This window comes from Macrotis lagotis, chromosome 7, assembly GCF_037893015.1.
Source record: "Macrotis lagotis isolate mMagLag1 chromosome 7, bilby.v1.9.chrom.fasta, whole genome shotgun sequence".
Taxonomy (NCBI): Eukaryota; Metazoa; Chordata; class Mammalia; order Peramelemorphia; family Peramelidae; genus Macrotis; species Macrotis lagotis.
In genome coordinates, this window is record NC_133664.1 from 81,730,155 (window position 1) to 81,754,330 (window position 24,176).

Here is a 24,176-nt window from a genome sequence, read left to right on the forward strand (position 1 = left end):
AAAATAAAAAATGTCTTTTTTATTTCTTTTCATTGGAATCTCTCTTAAGAACTTTGGAATTGATTGTGCAACATTGGCGATACTGGCACAGCACTGCCCTACCATAGCATGCCCATATCAGAGAGTGCTGAGCTCTATGAACAAGGCAGAATTGAAGCTGCTCAAAGGAAATGGGAGATGTATAAATTTAGAGAATCTATCCCAGATTTTCCATAGATTATTTGTGACCGACCTGTGATGAAGTATTCCAAACTCATTTTGGTATGATCAGCCATAGTCAGACACACTGTAATTTGTCTCTAATATAGTGATGTCATTTTGCCTTCTTCAGTAATGAAGGATAAAAACCACCACCCCGGACTTGTTTGGCATTTGTACTTTCCTTTTCAAAACTGTGATCTCAAAAGGGCAGTATTCCCAATACAGTGAGTACTCAAGATCCAGGTCCCAGTGTCAGCAAGATACAAAGAACCAGAAGTAGTAATAGAAGGTAAGAATGCTATTTATGAATAAAAACAGTTCAGAGATCTCAGAAAGATAACCAGGTACTTGATCTCAGGTACTGCTGTTATTCTCTGAATCTCAATCAAGCAGACAGTATAACAAGCCCTGGTATTACAAAGAAAGACAAAAATATTCCTTGCTTTCATGAAGCTTTCCTTCTGGTGGAAAAAACAACATTTAAATAATTAGAAATGTATAAGATTAATATGGAATAGCAACCCACAAAGGGAAACCTGCACTATCTGGGTAGACCAAGAAAGTCTACAGGTAATGTTTGCATTGAGCCTTGAAAGATGGGTTCTAAGCAGTAAAAATGAGCAGACAGAGTATTCCAGGTATAGGAGACAACTGTTGAAATAATACAGAGAAAGGTGATGGAAAATCATGAATAAGAAACAAACATGTGAACCACTCTGGCTGCTCATAAACCATGAGTAAGAAGATTTGAACAGTAAGGAGGGGCCAGGTTGTAAAGAGCTGTAAATGCCAAAAATGATCCTAACACATCTAGGGAACCCCTGCAGTTTACTGAGTAGGGAAGTGATATATTTAGACCTATGTTTTAGGAAATCCCTTCAGCAGCTGTTTAAAGCAATAACTAGAAGGGGTGGGACCTGAGGCAGGGAGACCAGAAATGGCAAAGGGAGAGAGAGAGACAGACAGACAGACATATACATACACACACACAGATGCAGAGAGAGAGAGAGAGAGAGAGAGAGAGGTGGACACATTCCAAGAGACAAAAGAATAGCAAAAACATTTAGACAATTGTTGAGTATTTGGGATGAGTAAGAATTAAAAATGGTGGATGACATCATGACTGTGAACCTTGGTGTTTGGGAAAAGAGTGATACCTTTCACAATATTAAAAAAGCTCAAAAGAAGGTTAGATTTGGTAGAATAAATAGATTTTTGCACAATAAGGTTTTGCATTGGACCTGTTGAGCTGAGATGCCTATCAGATAATCATTTTGTTCAAGAAATAGTTGGTGATATGGGACTGGAGCTCAGGAGAGAGAGACCAGGGCTACAAATTTATAATTCAAGGATCATAATCATAGCTATCCCTTTTATAGTACTTTATGTTTTGCAAAACATTTTATAAATATGATCTCAGACTCACCACAAAGCTAAGACTAGGTGCTATTTTTTCTTCATTTAACAGATGAAAAAAGTGAAACTGAAAGAGGTTAAATGTCTTGCCATGGGTCACACAGCTAGGATGTGTCTATAGCTAGATTTTAATTCAGAGCTTTCTGACTCCAGGTCCAATACTCTATGCACTGTATTATTCAACTGTCTGTATGGAATTGATAACAAAACTCATGGAGGCTGTTGAGCTATGTGAAATAGTCTTGAAAGAGAAGAGGAGAAACCCCCCAGACAAAACTTTATTAGAAAGTCTGAGCCAAACCAAACTGTCTTTCCAGACAAGTGTCAACTTTCTTTTATCACACAGTAGTCTTTAGGGCACCCTGAGAAGATATGGCTATGGTTCTTTTCACACCAATTTACAATATTCAGAGCCAATTGAGCTAACCATTTCTAAGCTCATAAGTACTCTTCTGGGATGGTAATATGAAAGTTATAGTTTGTGGTTGTTTTCCAACTCAGTTCATCAAACATCCATCAAAACCTTACACTGTGGAAAGCACTGAGTTGTGTACTAGAGATGCCACAATTAAAGGTGATAAAGCCCCTGCCTTCATGAAGCTTACATTGTACTTAAGAGGATGGAGTGGGGATGGTGGGGAAGAGGGAAGGGAGGGAAGGAGGGAGAGAGAGAAAGGGCAAAGAATAGCAACATGTACATAATACCTATCAAAAAGTAGACTGTAATAATGACAAAGGTTAGATCCAAATATCTCTTAGAAAATTTGAGGATGAAGAGAACATTTTTAACTGCAGATACTCAGGGAAGTAGAGAATGTGGTACCCTAAATCTGTATATGAAAGATAACTATAAATAGTGATATTAAATAATGATCAAAAGGCAGGTTTAGGGTTTAGGTCACATTCTTAAGAACCAGGAGAGAGAAGTTGTATTTTCTCCTATAGATAATGGTCCCTGGATGTTTTATTTGGAAAGGGATACCAGTGGGCTTTGTGCATCTCTAACATAGTGGAGCTCCAAGATGATTGTGTTGCAGCTCTTTGGTCCCAGACACAACACTCAAAGCCAGCCAAGTTAAGTGTATCTGAGCTCATGAGATATCATTATGAAACAGTTTCATTTTGCCTTTTCAAAGTTTGGTTCTTTACTTATTCAACCCAATCTAATATTAACCCATAATTCCCAGTTTGTTACTTTTATATGCCCATCCTTCCAACATCCACACAGAAAATTGACAGAGCATGCAGATAATCAAGATTTGACCTTACAGAGGTTCAAATAACAAGCATTTAAGTGCCTGCTGTGTTCTAAGCATTGACTAGGGGGTTGTTATCCATTCATTCAGTTATGTCCAATTCTTTGTGACCTCATGGACCATAGAACACCAGACTTTTCTAACCCCCACTGTCTCCCAAAGTCTGTCCAAACTCATATTCAGTGCTTCTATGACACTATCCATCCATCTCATACTCTGTTGTTCCCTTCTTTTACCTTCAAACTTTCCTAGTAAGTATGGGATGCAAAAATTAAAATGAAATAGCCCTTACCCTCAAAGGGTCTAGATTCTATTAGTGGAGAAAATATAACACATATAATAATAATAATAATAATAATAATAATAATAAATGATAATAATAATAGCAGATAGCTCCTATATAGGTGCTACTTTGAGGTTTGCAAATTACTTTGCCTCATCACAACCCTAGGAGGCTGCTATTTATTATTCTCATTTTACAGATGAGGAAACTGAGGTAGATAGACTATCCTAGGGTCACCTAGTATGTGTCTGAAGCAGGATTTGAACTCACTCATCTGCCTCTCTAAATAAAAATACATCCACTATAATATTAATGTATACATAATAAATGCTAGGTTTTTTTTGAAGAAAAGAACTAGTACATGATAGGATCCAGAAAAATATAGAAGTTTGTGCTTAAGCTGAGTCTTCCAGAAAATAAGAGATTCTAAGAGGCACAGATTGGGGGTCCATTCTAGGTAAATGGGGGACAGAGTAAAGGTAGAAAGATTAAAGAGATGGAGGATTATATATGAGGTTCATCAAGACAGTCAAATTGGCAGGACTATAGAATGTGGGGAAAGGAACAAGGCATGGTAAGACTTTAAGACTATAAATTTTAGAACAGACACCAATGTGCAGGAATGAAGGAAATTCCCAGATCAGTAGTGCCTGATCACCATATCTCAAGACTGACAAGGGGAAAAAAGTTTCCTGTAACAGTAAAATTAGCAGTGGATGCACTGTGGTTATGGAACAGCTAGGTGACTAAAGAGCTGGACCTTGAGTCAGAGAGACTCATCTTCCTGAATTCAAATATGATTTCAGTTAGCTGTATGACTTTGGGTGTATCACTTACCCATGACTGCCTCAGTTTCCTTATCTAGCAAATGAGTTGGAGAAGGGAATGGCAAATCACTCCAATATCTTTGCAAGAAAACCTGAAATGAAATCATGAAGAATCAGGCATGACTGAAACAATTTAACAACAACAACACAGATTGGCTCCGAAAATGTAGTGACAGCATAGAATACTACTCATCCAGATAGACAGAGATCATACATTTGCTTACATATTTCTTCCCAGTTAGGGGGAGAAAATATATAATTTTTTTCCTCTTTGTCAGACACTTTGAGGAGACATGGCTGACTTTTGACTGTAATTAAAAGGAAAACAGTTTAAATTGCTGTTTGTGGTGGTTAACTGCTCTGGACAACCTTTGAAAGGCTCTTCTGAAGTAGAATTATGTCCTTAAATGTGCAACTTTACACCAACATCATGTTTTGTCCATCTTAGCCCATTTTAATGGCTAATTGAGCTAATCTGCCAGAAAAGTGATAAAATTTGAGGAATAAATATAGTAATTGAAGATAATTTTGCTTTTTTTTTTTCCTTAAAGTGTCAGTTGGACTCTTGACTCCTAGCAGTTGTAACATTCGAGGAGATTATTCAGGAACCCCTGGAAATAAATATATCTAGTGGAATCCTCCCTTAGAATTAACTACAGACCAAGGGAGCTGAGGTCTATTATGTAGTTAGCGATAGATGCATCACAGGACACTAATAGGATTTCGTAGCACTAGCATGTTCCTTTCCCAAACCCCAAGGTGACCCCCAACTGCCTCTAACCAGTTTACAGATTGTTTTTCTAATCTTCTATGCCTACTAATCTATCTTACTCAATAGAAACAGCATCCTAACCACTGTAAAGAAAAATCATTAATTAATATTGCCATAACAAATTAGCAATAGAGGGGTGCTCACATTTTAAATGGACATAAATTAAAAATGAATAGGTGTGACAATCACATTCACCTGACTCTGAAATGGCTTAACACTGTCTATGCTGGCATACACTGAGTGAATCTCAGGGCTGGTTCCCTGCATGGAGCTTCCATTATTTAAACATACATCCACTCAGCTCATGCTCTTTGTGCTATGGTCCCTCACAGTAATATAACCTCCTTTTTGATTCTTTTCTGTCCTTGCAAAAGAACAGCACGATTTGAGGTAAGTACCCGATTTGCCTATGGCCTCATTTCTACCACACAGAGATCTCAACATCCCCTTTGCTCTGATTCTTTGTATTGTGCAGGTCAGTTAACTTATATAACATCTTAGCCCACTATGCCTTGTGGAGAGCAATCATTGTGGATTAAAAAAAGATTCTTTCCTCACTCCCTTCAAACTGTTTCCCTGAAAAGAGCTGACTTTTCTAGATTCTAGCTAGCATGGAGGATTGTTTGGGTTTTTTTCCCTTGTTTGTACATTAGTTGTTGTGTAGTTATTCAATATTCCTTATATATCTATGGAATTTTATTTTTATGGGTGTATGCCACTAGTATGCCATATTCCTTCTCCTCTTCTTCTTGTCACTAAGGTTGGTTGGTTGATTGATTGGTTGAATGAATGAATGAACAAAAGAACAAATTAATTTATTCCCTGTCTCCAGACTACTACCTCAGAATAACCCCTCAATGCACATCAACATATAGCAATGATCTTGTTTCTTATTGTTGTGGTTTAGTATTTCATTAGTGTCTGACTCTTCCTTTCAGACTTTTTTGGCAAAGATATGGAGGTAGTTTACTATTTCCCATTCTAGCTCATTTCCAGATGAGGAAACTGAGGTGAATACTGTTAAGGGAGTTGCCCAGAGTCACACAGCTAGAAAGTATCTGAGGTCAGATATGAACTCAGAAAGATGTCAGACCCGACCCTCTATTCACCATGCCACCCTAGCTGTCCCCTTGTTTAATGTTAGCTTGAAAGCCTCTAACTAATTGATGCCAGAGATGTTTGTTCACTGACCATGAGCATTATGAACTTTGGATGAATAAGATGTGCCCTAGAAAGAAGCCAAAATCATTCATATATAATGTGGCTACAAAAAGAACAAGAATCATGGGCAATGAGTGCCGTAAGGTCAATTTTGTCAGAGTACAAGGTTAACCAATTAGAACTATTATTCAAGTGGGTCTAGACTTCCATGAGAAATAGATTGAGTTGATGTGCAGTTAGTGAGATTTGTCCAAAATCATGGTCTAACTATTACGTTCTCTGGTTACATAATAAATTGTAGGAAATCCATACTGTAGGACATTCACACTCAGTTATTTTGCCATTAGAAGGAATAGAATTAGTCTGTCTTTAATCTTTAATCAAATCTTTTTTAGGTTTACCCAGTTTTCCTTGTGACTTAAAACTACCATTGAAAAGCTATTTAAATATGAGACCTGCACTGTTTGTGTCCTTTTTCTTTTCTATTCTACTATGTATATACAAATGTCCATCATTTTGGCATTAAATTCAGAATAAAAATAATTTCTTTTAGAAAAGGGAAAGAGAGACAGAGACAGAGAACATTCATTCCTTCAAAAGAATAGTGGCCAAGGTTAGAGATACAGTCTGTGGCCATGGAGCAGAGCCAAATTGACTGACCCATATTGAACCCATGATCTTGACCTACTTCATATAATACTCTAATCTAAAGAACTAAATAGTCATTGATAATTTTAGAAGAATGAGTCTATTTTTCTGATGCAAGCTGCAGAGGACAAGGTAGTCTGCACTCTATATAGGAAAACTTTTCATGTATTATAGAGAGATTTCCAGTAGGTGTCCATGAACAGACTTTTATCCATCAAACAACCAAAGAACAATGACTGTGACCTAGAGAAGCACAACAGATATCTCTACAATCAAGTGAATAAATGCCATCCATAAAAGTATCTTGCTTCCTGGGAATTCAAGAGCACTTCTGAGATAAAAACTTGCTGACATAAACTAAATCCTTAGGAAGTAAAAATCAAGGTTGATTATGAAGACACCTTTTCTTGCATCCAAGGAAACTTTTAAATTTGATACTCAGAGGGGCAGCTAGGTGGCGTAGTGGATAAAGCACGGGCCCTGGAGTCAGGAGTACCTGGCTTCAAATCCGGTCTTAGACACTTGATAATTACCTAGATGTGTGGCCTTGGGCAAGTCACTTAACCCCGTTTTCCTTGCAAAAACCTAAAAAAAAAAAATTGATACTCAGAGAAATCCCCCATTTTAAAGATAAAAAAAACTGAAACTGATAGAAGTTAAATGACTTACCCAGGGTCAAAAATTACCTGAGGCTGTATTTGAACTCAGGTCCTCCTCACTTTTCTGGTCACCTACTTTAGGTACTAAAATCATCTTGCTTCCTACAAATATACTTAAGAAGGGTAATACACTATAACACATTATAACAATATTATCTTAGTATGAATTGCTTCTCATGATTGGAAAGAAAAGCAGCAATAAAGAAGACAAGCTAAAAATTGGAAAGAAGGCTTAGAAATGGAAGAGAGAAGGTACCAAAGACAAATATTGTCTGTCATAATTGTCATTTTAATGAGTCAGTTTCCTCATTTGTAAAGTAAGATATTGGACTAGACAGATTTCCTAACAACAATCCTAAATAGATAGCATCCTATTTCCATTTTTACAAATGAGCAAACTGAGCCTAAGAAAAATTAAATACTTTGCTTACAGTTAGTGTATGACAGAAACAGGATTTGTACCTAGAATTTAATGGACTCAAAGATTAGCTTTAATAGACATAGATATATAGAGGCGTGTTAGTATGTCTTCAAGGATGCTTTCATAAACTCCAGGGGATTCCTTTTACCTCCAAGATCAAATAGAAAATCCTCCATAGCCCTTTATAACCTGGTTCCTCCCTACTTTCCCAATATTCTTATACTTTCCTCTCCTCCACATACTCTTATGTTTCAGTACTTTGGGTCTCTTTTCTTTTCCTTGCACACAATATTTCAATTCCCCATTGTGTCCTAGATCTGGAATTCTCTCTCCTCATCTCCACATTGTGGTTCCCCTAGCCTTTTTTCAAGTCTCAACTAAACTGGCACCTTTTTGTCCAAAACCTTCATTCTGAGCATGCTTACAAGTGATCCTGTATCTATCTAGTTTGGAGGTGCTAGCTTACATGTTGACCTCCTTCTTTAGCCTGTGACCTCATTGAGAGCAGAAACCATCTCTTGCCTTTCTTTTTCACCCTTTATGCTTAGCAAGGTACTTATTGCCCAACTGATCTTTTCTTAAAAAGTGAAAATGTATGTGGTGGAGTGGGTTAGTTGGGAGGCAAAAGGGGGTGGAAAGTGAGGAAAGCAGTAGCAGACAGCATAGACCAATGTCTATATGTGGCTTCATTCACTGATTATTGAAAGCTTCCCTTTGTAAACTGGAGAATGCTCTCCTGAGACTGGCATTGTCATAGTTGGGAGTTTTCTTTTTTTTGTTTTCCTAGGTCAGGGAAGTATACAAAAGGAACTAACCTAACAGGTTAACTGGGCCTCATTAAATCTAGATGCTTCTTTAGATTCCATGCCATTATACTACATGTGATGGCCTGTTATTAACTACTTCTTGCATTCCCTAAAATGGTTTGATTACATGGACAGGAGTTAAATTAGGACCCTGGATCTCAATTCCTCTTTGGTTGGATTCTTCTAGGTTCCTCATGTCTTTCAGGTCACCTCAATGGCTATTTTGAAATAGTCCCTTCTCATTTAGGATTCCTTTGACTTATTTTAAAGCTGCAATTATTCCTACATCTTTCTTATTTCCAAAATCAGGGACCCTGCTCGGAAGCTGAGCTAAATTTCTGGTTTTGTGACCAGGGACACCCTCTTGTGGCACTTCAGACAACTGCTCAGTTGGACTCACTAGACACTGGTGATTGATTAAAAATAAAAAAATAAAAACAAAACACGGAGACAGCCTCTAGCGGTTTCATCCAATCACAATCTCAGCATTCTCTGGCCATCCTTGTACTTCCTGAGAAGGGATGCTGTTAGGAGAAACATTACATTGTTATTGAAGGTGAAAACAATTTTAATTGTTTTCTCCTTAGTGTAGGTATGCTGCTCTTTGCCCTGAGCCTCTAAGTTAATAAATGTCTCAGGCCCCTGCTTCACCTCCTTTATGTAGGTTAACACATTGGAGCAGTAACATCTTAGTTATTCTCTGCAGGTTTATAATACCTAAATATAAATGGCTTGGAAAACCTTCCTTATGCACAGCAACTCATCTAGTCTTTCAGTTAAGGACTGTACTTTTTACTAAACCAAGTGCCTGGCCATTTATTGTTCAATCATTCAGTTATGCCCAACTCTTCGTGAACTAGTGGACCATATCTTCCATGGCATTTTCTTGGCAATGCTAAAGTCATTTTCTGCCTAGTGGATTGAGGCAAATAGTGGTTAGGTGATTTTCCCAGGTCAAATAGCTAATAACATTTGAACTCAGATCTTCATGACTGGGCTTAATATCGACTGAGCCAACCTCTATGTTTGTTATTTGCATTTTGGACTGCAACACAAATATTAGCTTCAATTAAAATAAGCAGTATGAATACAGAGTTAGGGAGAATTCCTCGGGTTAAAGGTGTCAGGAAAAATGGTAGAGCTTGACTTGGGCTTTAAAGAATGGGGTGAATTTGAATTGGTTCAGACAAAGGAAAATGATTTTCTAGGATATATGTGTGTGTGTGTGTGTGTGTGTGTGTGTATTTGTGTGGACACAAAATTGTTGTGAAAAAAAGCAAGAATTTACATAACAAGATAAGATAAATAGACCAGTATTTCATCTAGGAGTCATAGAGAGAAAGAAGAAAAGTAGGTGGTGGTCCGTTTAGAAGTCCTTGAATGCCAAACTTAAGAGGTTAGAATCAGTTAATAGAACAGGAATCACCAAACCTTTAAGTTTTGTGCCAAAGATTTAATTTCTTTTGGAATATTTAAATCATGTGAAGAAGATACTAATGACTAATTCAAGGAGAATTGAAGGGGTACATATATGTGTGTATGTCATCATCCAACTTGTGGGAAAGGATAGGGTCCCTGATCACATGTTATCTGTTCACTCATATGTGTGATGGAATGGAAGGCTTGATTTGCACTGGCAGGTAGTCTTCTGAAGTTTCAAGGAAGGATATTTCTGGAACCAGTGAGTCCATATGCCAGTAAAAAATCAATCCAGGTATCATATTTGACAGAGATAGTGTAGTGATCACCTTGTCTATTACTTCACTTGCTCAATAGGAGATGCACATACACACATACTTGTATGTAAACATGCATATAAATACACATACATATTTTTTTTCAAAATGAAAGCTGTATTCTTCATGGTGCTCATTAATTCATCTATTAAATATGTGGGTTAGAAATGTAAGGATCGGGGCGGCTAGGTGGCATAGTGGATAAAGCACTGGCCCTGGAGTCAGGAGTACCTGGGTTCAAATCCAGTCTCAGACACTTAATAATTACCTAGCTGTGTGGCCTTGGGCAAGCCACTTAACCCTGTTTGCCTTGCAAAAAAAAAAACTAAAAAAAAAAGAAATGTAAGGATCATAAGACCTATATACAAATAACCGTAATGAAAGGTAATACATACTAAATTTCATAAGAAAGATATATTACAATGCTAGGAACATTCAGAAGGGATAGAAATTGTTTTTGGTTAGGTTCATCAAGGAAGGTTTCATAGAGGGAGAAATAAATTTAGATCTAGTCCTTGAAGGATGAGTAGAATTTTAACTGGGAGAACTGTTGAAGGAAAAAAAAACATATTTTAGATGAAGGAAATGGAAGTAGGGTAAGTATAATATTTGTTCTGGATACAAGTTGAGGTCATATTGTGGAGGATTTTGAATGAAATATTAAGCAGTTTGGACTTTATAAAGAAGGCAATATTTAGTCATTGAAGTTTTTTTTTTAGTGTGATCATTTATTCATCAGTAAGCTTTATTTAGCAATGTTGTGTAGAGTGATAGAAAAAGCAGGTTTGTGGGAAAATCTATAGATGTAGAATTGGGAGATTAGAAAATTATGAAACGATCCAGGAGAGAGAGAGAACTCAAGGAAGTTTATTGTTTATATGTAAACTTATATGTAACCATAGATATGTGCTGGGAAGGGAATCATAACTTTAGGATGTTTGGGAAAAAATTGGGGAGGGCAGATTGAATTGTCTGTCAAAGATATGAATACTTGAATAATCATAAGCATGGTAGAGATCTTCTGAGTGGAAATTAAAAGAATAAAAATATTGTTATAGGAATATACTAAAAGATTACCCAACCAGATGGCATTTTTGGATGACTCCTCCACAAAATTTGAAGAGAAGAAACACTTCCTATAATTCTGCTAAAAAGCAAAATGTCTAATTCTTGATTTGCCTTGTTGATAACATCATCCCTATAACTTTCATCTTGGTAATAGCTATAGTTAACATTGATATACTGCTTACCACGTGTTAGGCTAAGGGCTCTACAATTATTATCTCACTTGATCCTCATAACATCCATGAGAAGTAAATGCTGTTATTATCTCCATTTTACACTTCAGGGATTTGCCCAAGGTCACACTGCTACTAAATATCTTAAACTAATTTTAATCTCAGGTCCTCCTGACTCCAGATGCTGTACCACCCACCTACCTAGATTGGCTATATTGTTAGATATATCCCCTCAATCAACACATTAAGATATTTTGGATCCAAATTCTATCATCTAACACAGAACCTATCTTTCTGGTTGTTGGTCATCTATAAACCAGAAAACCATCCCTACAGTTATTAAAAAAAAAACAGATTAGAATGACATGTATGGCAAATGTTTAGATAGTTATCACTACTATATCTTTGTGCTGATTTTATGATTTGCAACAGGAAAGCATCACCCATATCTTCCATCTGGCTTGGCAATTTTGTGTGATAAATATCACAATAATATAAATAAGTATTATTTATTTGTACATAAATATAAATGAAAATAAATATATCTCTGTTAAATATACACAATATTATTAATTCTTTTATTAAGTTTTTAAAAAATCAACCAGACAAGTATAATATGTAAAAATGTATGGCTTAACAGTAACTTAACTTGGGAATTTAATCAACACAAAGTCAGTCAATATGATGTGGCTGTCAAAAATGTTAATGTGAACTTAAATTATATTAATAGAGGTATGTTGCCCAGAAAACAGAATATCCTTCTATACTCTCAATGATATAGAGACAGTGTTTTGAACATTATAAACAATTCTAGCATCTGATTTTTTTTAAAAATATATTAAGAGGAGTCAGAAAGACAAACAGGAAAATTCAAAACCATTATTTATAAGCCATGCTTAAAAAACTGAGATGTTTAACTTAGAAAAGAGAATGTATAAGGAGAGATCTGATTTTCTATGTAGCTCCAAAGGGAAAATCCATGATTAATGAGTAGAAATTACAAAGAGGTTGACTTTAGCTCACTACAAAACCAAATCTTCTAATAGTCCGATGTTTAAAAATGGAAGCATAGTTACCTGTCACTGCAAATGTTCAAACCAAGACTAGATGACCATTTCTCCAGAATGATGTCAAGCAGGGGCAGCTAGGTGACACAGTGGATAAAGCACCGGCCTTGGAGTCAGGAGTACCTGGGTTCAAATCCAGTCTCAGACACTTAATAATTACCTAGTTCTGTGGCCTTGGGCAAGCCACTTAACCCCATTGCCTTGAAAAATCTAAAAAAAAAAAAAGAATGATGTCAAGCAAACCCCTGAATTAGTTAGCAAGTGAAACTCCATTTTACCTAAGGCTCTTTAGGACTCTTAGCTTTTAAGATTCTCTGACCATTTGTGCTCTATAATGTGGAGATGAGGGTGACGGGATGGGGGTGGGGTGGGGGGGAGCTAGGACATAGAGGATAGATTCAAGAAAAATTTTAAATAGACCCAGAGCTAGAGAGAGAGAGCAATTAAAAATAATGGTAAAATATTGAGTCTGGTAACTTAGAGAATGATTATATCTTTTATAAAAATAATTAAGAAGGAGGGAACTGGGTCTGGGATAAATTACAGTGAGCCATGGGGAGCTATGCAATAGAACACCTGCCCTGGAGTCAGGAGGACCTGAGGCCAAATCTGGCCGCACACACATAATAAATACCTAGCTGCATGACTTTAGGCAAGTCACTTTAACCCCACTGCCTTGTAAAAAATCCAAAAAAACAAAGAGCTAGATTTGGGGCATACAGCACTACCATTTCATAAGTATCACAGGACTCTTAAAATATTACAGAAGTTTCCAAGTATAAATGGATGCTGTTTTGTAATAATGCTCTACTATATAGTGTAAGTTGTCATCATAAGAATAGGAGCCAGAGCTATAACTTCAGGGTCAGAAGCAACAGAGATGAGGATCTACCTTTCCTTAAGTAAACTAGAACCATTGGAATTTAGAAATTTGCCTTTAGCAAAAAGACTTTGCCCTGGGGTCACACACAGCTGGCATGCATCAGATTATATCACATAGCCTCTCTGCAATCATCATGGCTCTCAAATACATTTGCAAAGCAATACATTTTTAATTCAATTCATTAACCATTTACAAAGTGCCTACATTGTGCCAAGTCCTGGGGATGCAAAAATGGGCAAAAGACAGTCCCTAATCTCAGGGAATTTACAATCTAATGGGGGAGACAACATGCAAACAAATTTATACAAAGCCAGCTGAGTACAGAATAAATAAGAAAGAAGAAAGAAGAAAGGGAAGGAAATGGAATAAAGAGGTGCTAGGGAGGGCTCCCATAAAAGTTATGGGCAATATTGTAATTACTTAGAATCTGCATGATTCCTTCTCTCCAAAGTATCAAGGACCCTAGCATAAAACTTGAAAGTCAAATGAACAACAATCTCCTCAATGGCTCTTTGGGATAGATAGAAAAAACACAGTAATAAACCACTCAGTCCAAGGTATAGTTTTTTGTCTTTTGCTATTCTTTTCCCCTACTCCCTAAGGGGGGAAAGGACTACTTTTTTAATGATCAAAGGATCTGCAGTTTCACTTGTGTAGATGACAGCCTTTGTTGGTATGGTTGGATTCTCCCTCCTTCCTTTGAGATTCATTGTTTCAGTGATAAGGAAAGGAAAAGAAAAACCCCAGAGAAGGCAAAAATGGGAGGATGCCAAATGTAGATGAGCCAGACAAAGCAAAGGAGAAAATCCAATAGACTAGGAGGGGGGAGAAGTCATAAAGCTGCAAGAGATTGGGGGAAGGGGAAAGTAGGAAGAAAAAAGGGAAATGCACAAGGGAAAGCTCAATCATTTTATCCCCCTCTTCCTTACCATGATTGTCCTTTTTCGAAGACCACAGCATCAAGGAGGTGATGCCATGACAAGCACGTCAATTGAATTTGAGTGAGGGGGGCTGTGCTAAAGTCACCAGCCTCATTTTTCTCCTCCAAAGCTGTCTGGGTTCAGTGGACAGATATGAATCAGGAAGACTGGAGATGGCCCTGAATGTGAGGCAGTCAGGGTTAAGTGACTTGTCCAGGGTCTCACACAGATAGTAAGAGTCAAGTGTCTGAGGCTGGCTTCAAATTCCTGTCCTCCAGGCCAATGCTCTATCCACTGCACCACCTAGCTGCCCTTCCTTACCATGAAGTATATTACTTAATAGAAAAACTTTCTTTCAACCACTACTTTTTCCCCTAAGAACTTTGATTTCCCCTCTTTCCAGACACTACTATTTTCCTCTATTTGCAATCAAAGTTTGCATTTTTTTTTCATTCAGATTCGTGCATTTGTAGTCACTGATTTGTAGTTTTATATTCTTGGACAGTTAGGTGACACATCCTTCAGATAGATTGGCAGGCTCAGAGTCAGGAAGACTCACTCATCTTCCTGAGTTCAAATCTGGCCTCAGACACTTACTAGCTCTGTGACCCTGGACAAGTCACTTAAAACCCTGTTGACCTTAGTTTCCTCATTTGTAAAACTAGCTGAAGAAGGAAATGATAAACCACTCCAACATCTCTGCCAAGAAAACGCCAAAATGGGATCACAGAGTCAGATACAACTCAACAACAACAAGAATAAAATATTCTGAAGGTTTTTTCCTTTTGTATATATTATATATCCCCAACTAGATTGAAGACACTTTAAAGGCAGAAATCATAGCTTCTGTACCCTTTTCTACCTTGGGTATTTAGTACACATTTTCTCAATATACGATGTTGACTGAGGGACAAAACTACTTCTATAAGGTGAGCACACCTGAAAGATTTCCAACTAAGCAGTGTAACAAAGAAGTTTTTATTTAAGTGTTTAATTACATGGTAGAACCATGTATCTTGAACAAAGTCCTTAAGTTTTTTTTTTAATGTGTCATGGATCCATTTGGATATTTGATGAAATTTATGGAACTCTACTCTGGATACTCTGGATGTTTTTCAATAACTGGAGAATATAATAAATTACATTTAGAATTTAGTGAAGATGAAGATGCAATTCTTTCCCACCAAGTAGACAGACCCCCTGCAATTTATTCACAGACTCTTTGGGGATCTGTAGTTAACAGATTATGAACCCCGATAATACACCAACTTTTGAATTCTCATATCTTAGATGGAGCCAAAACTTGATACACTGAACCATGAAACATGATTCTTCTACCTGAAATTAAGATGACTGAGAGATGCTTGAAAGATAATAATCACCTGAATATCTTGGGCCTTGAATCTAGAATTAGTTTCAAATCAAGAGTTAATTCACATTCCCTTAGAATTGGTAGCATAGACTCCCTTATTCAAATATTATCAGAACATCTTTACCTCATTCATGTATAACATCCATTCTATAATGCTATGCTTATTTTTCACATAAGTGTGTGGGATAGTTTTATATGCACCTATAGATGCTAACCTTTGAAATGGAGTGCTAGGACACTGGTGTGATTTTTTATTTCTTTGTTACCTTTTTAAGTGCCTTTCCTTCTTTCTTTCTTCTTTTCATTTCACTTCAGGCTGTAAGTGCTATTCACCAGCCATATCTCACTATTGATGAGCACTAAAATTTTTACCCCTCCTTAGACACCCTGGTGTCCCCCTGCACTCAGAGGGTCATTATATTGGTGGTAGACTTTGTGTGCACACCCAATTGGCTTTAGCCCTACTGTGTCTCAGATCTCCCAAGTCCAAACCTCAGTTACCCCATTACTAGCAATTAAAAGTTCCTCAACTAGGGAAGATGGGCTGGTGATCTTTGAAGTCCCTTATAATTCTCAAGAGGAAAAAAGGTAGAAGGATGTACCATATGTCAATAAATGAATAACAATCGCTGATTTGATAACATTTTAAAAACACAGCAGCCACACTACTGCTAAATTATGATATACAATCTCCAAATTCAATGCTCATTTTTTTTCTACTGGTACATTTCATTAAAAATACAACTTTTCCACATCACAGGATAAAATTGTTACACCTGGCAGATTTCACCATGATCTAAGTTTGAGACATTTGTGTACATGCTGCATAAGCTGTTTACTCTTAGCTCCTCGGTCCAATATCAACACCTGGCTGAATGCAGTAGATCTTGGGCAGACCTCATGGCAGATGCAATGTTAACAAATGAATGAATTTAAAAACCAGCAAGCATATTGTAGCCTCTATCCTTATCAGGGCCTTGCCTTTTCCCCTCAAATCATGAGTTGCCTTTCATATATACAAGTTTCTATGTGGTTGAAGGGGATTGGTTATATGAAATCAGTCTTCTTTCAATAAATTGGATTGTGAACTTCCCTGCCCCTCGCCTATCTATCTTCCTGATCATCCTCAAATTCAGCCTTCTTAGTACGGCTATGAGGCTATTTTAGGATCTTGTTTCTGGACCAGTCTGCCGACACTCCTTTCCTTAATTGGGTCACTGCTTTATGAGGTTAAAAACAATACATGTAACTGCTCTTCTAGGTCTGGAGTTGAGACCTGTGTCCACAACCTTCAGGACCCTTCAGAGCAGATGAGGAGTCAGAGTATGAAACCTTATGGTACAGTCTAGGGGATGGGGGGTTGGGAGAAAGAAGCCAGATAAATACTTACAGGGGGGTTAGAAATGAACTCATTATTCCTTGCTCTCTTCTTACTTGCCAGCTCTTTCTTCCCCCATTCTCTCCTGTTTCTGTCACCCTTTCTCCCTCTGCCCGCTCACTAAATCACAGAACTTAATGATGCATGGAAGATGATAATGTGGAACAATAGTTTGTAACAATAGCTCTACAATTAAACATTTAGAAGATGCATTTTTCTAAATTAATACACTCAGTGGAATTGTAAATTTACTGAAGTCCCCAAACCTTAGGGCAGACAGAATTCAAGGTTACCATAGAAACTCCAAGCATAAAGGAGACATTTTTTATTTTTGGAATACAGGGCATTTCCCACTCCCCCCAACTTTCCCCCTCCTCAATCAGAGTGATAATCATTACAGTGAGAAAGGAAGGAGCCTCCACTTACCAAGAGTAAATCTTTCTGTTTTCTCTTGAATGTCTCCTCTGACATAAAGGTGAACAGGAGACTCATCTAAGCAGTCACCATGTCATAAGGAGCACCTCCAGACTGACAAGCTAGAGACTGTGTCCATCTTTACAACTCTCCTTAATTTACAGGTTCAAGGGGCAAGAAGGATATAATTAAATGGTTTTTCCGGTTGCCTGAACTTTCATGTAGGTATCTGAGGGCTTTCCTTCTACCAAAGAGACGAGGGATTAAGCAGAATTGTGGGTTTATAAAATATCTCTGTTTGACCAGAGCAATTTCAGAATGTTTGTATGAACTTTGAATTAAACTACTGCTGAAAAATAAATCCGAAATCTGCTCCAACCTCTCCTCCCCCCTAACCCATAGAAATATTGAGTTATAAAATATAGAGAAAAAATTGTTGCAAAAGAAAAAAATTATCATTACTCCCACTCACCAGAAAGGTAAGGATGCATATCTACAGAAGGGGCATGTTTTTCTGTGTGGAACTATTTCACTGATATACTATATATATATATATATATATATATATATATATATATATATATATATATATATATACACACACAAGCAGAGTGCAAGCAAAGCAGGCTATGATCCAACTCACTGTACCTCATTTATACAACTGACTTACCTGAAATACAAAATGACTCCCTGCAAATCTGACCATCCAAATTTCACATCTCATTTCTCATAGTCTTACAGAGCAAAACTAGGTTTGGCAAAGTACATTAGAGAATCCACTCTAACAAATGAATGGATTTTGCAACTTTTATTATTATCATCAATTTACCGGATAAGGGATAATGAAGGGGGCCTGTCACTTTGGCTATAGGAGACATGTATAGACGTGGGAAAGGTTAGGACAAAATCAGGGAGCTGCTATTAATCCAATTTGTCTAGAATATAAAGCATATTAAAAGAAGACGAAATAGGCTTAGAAAGGTTGTGGTGGTTAGATTAAAGATAAGGCAGAAACTATATTAAAAACTCTGATTTCTAGACTGCTTTATGATTTACAAAGTACGTTCCTACAAATTTTGTAGTATTATTATTTTCATTTCACAGTTAAGGAAACTACTAAGGTTCTAAGAGGTCTTTACTTCCCTAAAACAAGTAAATGTCTCTGACAGGATTCAAACCCATCTTTCACATTGCTACCATGTCCATCATTCTTTCCAATATACCAGGACAGGTTACAAGGACTAAAAAATAATAAGGGGGGGGAGGGGTTAGTTGGACTAGATGGACTTCCAGGCCCCTTCAATTCTGGATCAATGATCCTATCACTATGCTTTTTCTCCTTTGAACCAATCTCTCATAGGTGATGCTTCTACAATTGATCTTTCCTGTACCCTCTTAGGCTTCTAGTGCCTTCTCTAAATCACCGTGTACCTACCCTATATGTTGAGAGGAAAATGAATATACATCCCATGCCACCGTCTCAAATCCCCATTCTAAACTATTTCCTTCACTGCTAGAAACTTCTCAATGGGTGAGGCAGGGGTTAATTTGAAACTTAAAAATAATTTTAAAAGATATTCTTATAATCCAAGTGAGAGGTAATGCAGGCTTTGGTTGGAAAGATAGAGAGGTAGGTAGGTAGAGGTAGGTAGAGGATAGAAAAAGACAAATAGAAGAGGTAAGAGAAAAGAAAAAAAAAAACTCCAAGTCTTTTTAGAACCAATGTGCTGGGTGCTTTCAACCAAAATAGAGAAGTTCAACGGAGTGAGCAGGTTTGGAGAGGAAGATGATGAGTTCAGTGAACACAGCATTGCTCCAAGAGGAACACTGTATTGAGCTTTGGGGAGCTATTCCACAATCCGTCTGCTTCTAAGAGTTTCAGGGCCATTTTGGATGCAAGGCTGTCCACATCAAATACTCTCCCAGGTAAAACTCACTTTCACTTATTGCCACAGCTCCTCCAGACATCCCAAGTTTGGTACCAGCTGTCTCACAGAGGTTCAGTGCCTGCATTTCTGTGCATGAGCTTCCATCTTCCTGAGAGAGAGAATCAATCCAGCATTATATTTCCAGCACTCTACAATATTTTCTTACTTAGTTTGCTGTGATTATTTTCTAGAAACATGAAGGTCTTTTTGACTGACGATTTTAGTCAGTCAGCATACATTTATTACGCACCTACAATGTATTTAATATGGGAAAAATAGAGATGTGACTTTGAGAATGAAGTACAACAACAGTCAATTTATTAAGCACCTAAAATGTACTAATAAACATGAGAAGTATGAAGAAAGGCAAAAACTGACCCTAATATCAAAGAGCTCAGAATATAATAGGGGAAATAACATGTAACAACTATGAATGAACAAGATATAGAGAGCATTAATTGGAAATAATCAAACATGAGGAAGGGAGAAGAATTAAGGGGGATTGGGGTGGCTAGGTGGCACAGTGAATAGAGCACCAGCCCCAGAGTCAGGAATACCTGAGTTCAAATTCAGCCTCAGACACTTAATAATTACCTATCCCTGTGGCCTTGGGCAAGCTACTTTACCCCATTGCCTTGCAAAAGCATTAAAAAAAAAGAATTAAGGGGAATCAGGAAAGGTTTCTGGAAGAGACTAAATTATTAGGCGAGACCCAAATAAAACCAGAATATCAGGAGACAGAGATGAGGTAGGAGAGAATCCCAGTCATGGAATCTCAGTAATAATATTCCTACCAATAAATCTGGTTTTATGGTATCTGAGCTCATAGTTTAGAGTTCTTATAGACTTGCCAGATTGAACCATCTTATTTGTGGAGCTCAGTTCTCCAATCATTCTGTATTTGCCTTTATAATGACATTCTGGTTTGACAATTCAATTCAATAAGCATTTATTCTTCATATGCAATGTCCAAGGGATTGATTTAGGTACTAGAGATAAAAATATGTAAAACTATATAGACACTGAGGAATTTTATTTTTTAGAGGTGAGACACATAAGAGAGTAACTATAATAAAAGGGAACATAGGCTTTGTAGGGTCATAGATCTCAAGCTGGTAGGAATCACAAATACTATTTAATTGAACTTCCTCATTTTACAGATAAAGAAATGGAGGCCCAGAGAAATGAAGTGACTTACCAAAGGTCTCACAGGAAGTAAGCAACAGAAATGAGATTTCAACTCAGTTCTTGATTACAAAGCAAATACATAGATTAGAGTGCACTAACAGATTTGCAGTAAGAATCTCACCTAGCTGAGGCAACCAGGGAAGGGACAGTGTTACCAGGAAATGATGAAAGAGTAGAAGGAATTGTGGGCAGTAGACGCTCATTAGATCTTGTATATGAGATGGCCAGGTCTTTGGAAGATTCATGTCAATGCACAAGGAGAGGAGTCACTATGCTCTTCTCAGGGAGGTAACATGCCTCCTTAAGTATTGGCCTCCTGAGGCAAAGCCCTCTAGCTAGCTCCATGATAGTTAAAGTTCTGTCTCACAGTTACTTTGTAGTACCATGAGAACCAAAATCTCATGAGTGGATTTTATGCTCTTTCTCTCAAACTATACTTCCTTCTATATAATCCTTTTCCAGAGGGATTTTACATAATTTTAGAATGGAAAAAAAAATACGTATGATAAACTTTTTATTAGAGGACTTGCCCTCTACCAACTCCAGGATTCAATAACCAACATCAAATGTCTTTTGTCTTTACTGTTCAAACACTTTTAGGTTATGTGTATTGCAGGATTCAGTTATTATAATACCTCTAGTATATGTAATTACTGTAAGTAATCCATTGTAAAATGGGTTTCCAATTCTATTCCACTTACCCAGCTCTTCCAAGAGAATAGTTTTGAGACATAATGAAAATTTAGTTAAATCCTGTATTTATGAAAAATAAAAATAAAATCACAAGATATTCATTTAGGGGGTAAAAAGGTGATAAAAACAAAAGTGCCACAAAACTTTTGTTAGAATGACAAATGGGGATGGATTGGGGAAACTGGTGATGTATCACACACCTGCAATGTTTCATAACATTCCCTTTTCTGTCTTCTCCATCTCTGCAGGGTCCATTCCCAAAAATCCATTCCCCAACAATGATGTGTTGGTATGGATGGGTGTCTAGTAAGGTGGATATTTGCCTCTTTTGAGTAATACTCAAAAGAAATTTCCCAGCTTTTTGTAATTTTTATTTGTACAATTTTCTGAGTTTTGTAAGAGCACTAGAGGACCACAAAGAAACTTATTTGGTGTTTTTATTACTCGTTTTTCATTTCTTCTATAAAGCTAGGTAATCTTCAGATATAGTGCATGAGAAAAGGGCCAGTCATGGGCCCTTTGGCAATCCAGTAAAACCTGTAGAACCCTTCTCAGAATATTTTCCAATACCTAAAATACATAAGAAAAAAGTAAAGTCAATTATATTAACTTCAATTTTATATCAAATGAATTAATAATTGTAAAATGTTTAGTGTACTGTCTGGTACATGGTAAGCACTATATAAGTGTTTGCTATTATGTAGAAATACAGTTATAAACATAGTGGAAAAAAATGTTCATGGATCCTAGTTTAAGAGCCCTCAACTAATCCTTTGAAGGTTAATTCTTCCCATTTTTCTTTCATTTTCTCCCCCATGAATAGAGTTTTTGGAGATTAAAGTTTTCTCTCTCTGTGCAGCCACTGAACCTACTGTTTTTCCAGTCACTTTTTAAGCCACAGCTATTGATTTGCTGGATTTTTTTCCAAACAGCTGATCTGATGGGTTTTGTCATCTTAAAGGTTAAGTCACATGATTATTTTAGTACAACACTTCATCCTATAGACACCTAGTCACACAATGAACAGGTGCTGGCCTTTTCCTTTTATTTCATTGTTTCCGTATTTTACCTGCCTTTTTTTTGTTTCAGTTGAAACTACATGTTTTATTTGGCAAATCTAAAGAATAGAAATGGGAAAATGGGAAAAATAATGATAAAAAATGAAGTTTATCTGCAATGTAGTTATTAGGGACCAGAAGCAGTGAACTGAGAAGTGTCAATTGAAATAGTCCTATTGAAGATAGCTAAACTTTTGGCTGAATTAATTTAAATATGTACAGCTGAACTTTTGAGGGAGTGTTAGATTAAGTACTTATCAGCTGGCATGCTGGAAATGAGAAATGACTGGCCCATTTTTTAATATATTTCAATTTTTTCCTAAATGAAAATCTCATAGCATTTAGCAAGTCGGCTGCTTCTTCAGACTTTCTTCTCTATGGACATGCTTCAATAACTGTTTCTCATTCTGGACCCTGCTTTTGTTTTATGACATGATAATTCACACCAATGATTTTCATTCACTCTATAAATATAAAGTGCCCTGGTAATATTGAACAGTAATGCCATGAAAAAACAAGTCTTTAACCGGGGTTGGTAAACTATGAGATGGCATTCCTACTTTCTCTTTCCCACCCTCATTTTTGAGATGAGGACTTGCTCCTCTTTTGCATTTTGAATTGAGGGGTCCTTCTATAGCCTTATGACTCTTCATCCTCCTACTCCCACTTCCATTAGCTTGCTCTTTACACATGGACAATAAAGAATTGGGTCCAAAGGCATTAAATTCTACAAAGTATAGAGGATTATTTGGATTATAAAAATGTGAAGAACAAGATGATATACATTCTACACCAGAACCAGCACTCCCACCACTGGAAAACTAAAATGAACCCTGATTCATTCAGCCACTTCCATTCAACTGATATGAATTCAACCAAATCAGTTTTGTCCGTTGACAATTTAGACAAACAGCAAGTATGCTGTGTCTCCTGGAATTGACCCATAAAACTTAAATTGTTTGTCTGCAAACAATTTGGAATCAGAGAACTTGGGCAAGTCACATCTTCTTTGAGCCTCACTTTCTAAATCTGTAAAAATGAAAGGGTTGAACTGAGAGCTTTATATGATCTCTTCAATCACTGCAAATTTATCAACAAGTATATAGAGAGCATTGTGCTAGAGAATAAAAAGGAAAGAAAAGAAAGGAACAACCCTTGCCCTCAAGAGGCTTACATTCTACCAAGTGTGGGAATATAAAGATAAAAATCATATACTCCATGCCCTAAAAGAGTTTATATTCTATAATCTTAGCATGTATAGACACTAATTAAATTCTGGAAGAAGATAATTTTTGCATAACCCACCCTAGGGATTTCAGTTTTCCCAGCACTTTGTTCAAGTATTTGAACATTCATGAGAACCAAAAAGTATATAGAAATACACTTATGTGAAAATCTGGCGGGAGGATATATAAAGTATCAATTCCCACTAGTTAACTGATTCTACAAAAGCCTAATCCATGAAAATAGATGGAGCTCAAAAAAAAAAAAATCTTTAAATAGCAATGATTTTTTTCAAATCTTTATCACTCCTTGGAATTAGTTCCAAGACATTTCAGTTCATTACTTCAGGCTTTTATCTGCTGGTTTTCTAGTTACTAGAATCATTATCTGCTATAAAACTCTACACTCTGTTTACATGGAAAGTGAAGATTGAGAGAAGCAGAATCAATAGGGGAGAGATATACTGTACCTGTAACACAAAGGTTATTGCCATTGAAAAGAGCTGATGAAGACTAGGGGTAATGAGCTGAAACATCCTAAAAGTAATTCCAAGCAGGGCTAAAGACAATAATATAACTTCACCTGATATGGATAATCCTCAGTGGACTGAGAAAATACCTTTTTTTT

At 36.8% G+C, this 24,176-nt stretch overlaps 1 protein-coding gene across 1 annotated transcript in view; it reads left to right on the forward strand.

Moving 5' to 3' along the window:
* ADARB2 (adenosine deaminase RNA specific B2 (inactive)) overlaps nt 1–24,176 on the forward strand; it is a 704,572-nt gene that overhangs the window by 528,112 nt on the left and 152,284 nt on the right. The window contains 1 exon segment of the mRNA XM_074193215.1: nt 17,449–17,475. Within this exon segment, the coding sequence (XP_074049316.1) occupies nt 17,449–17,475 (27 nt within the window).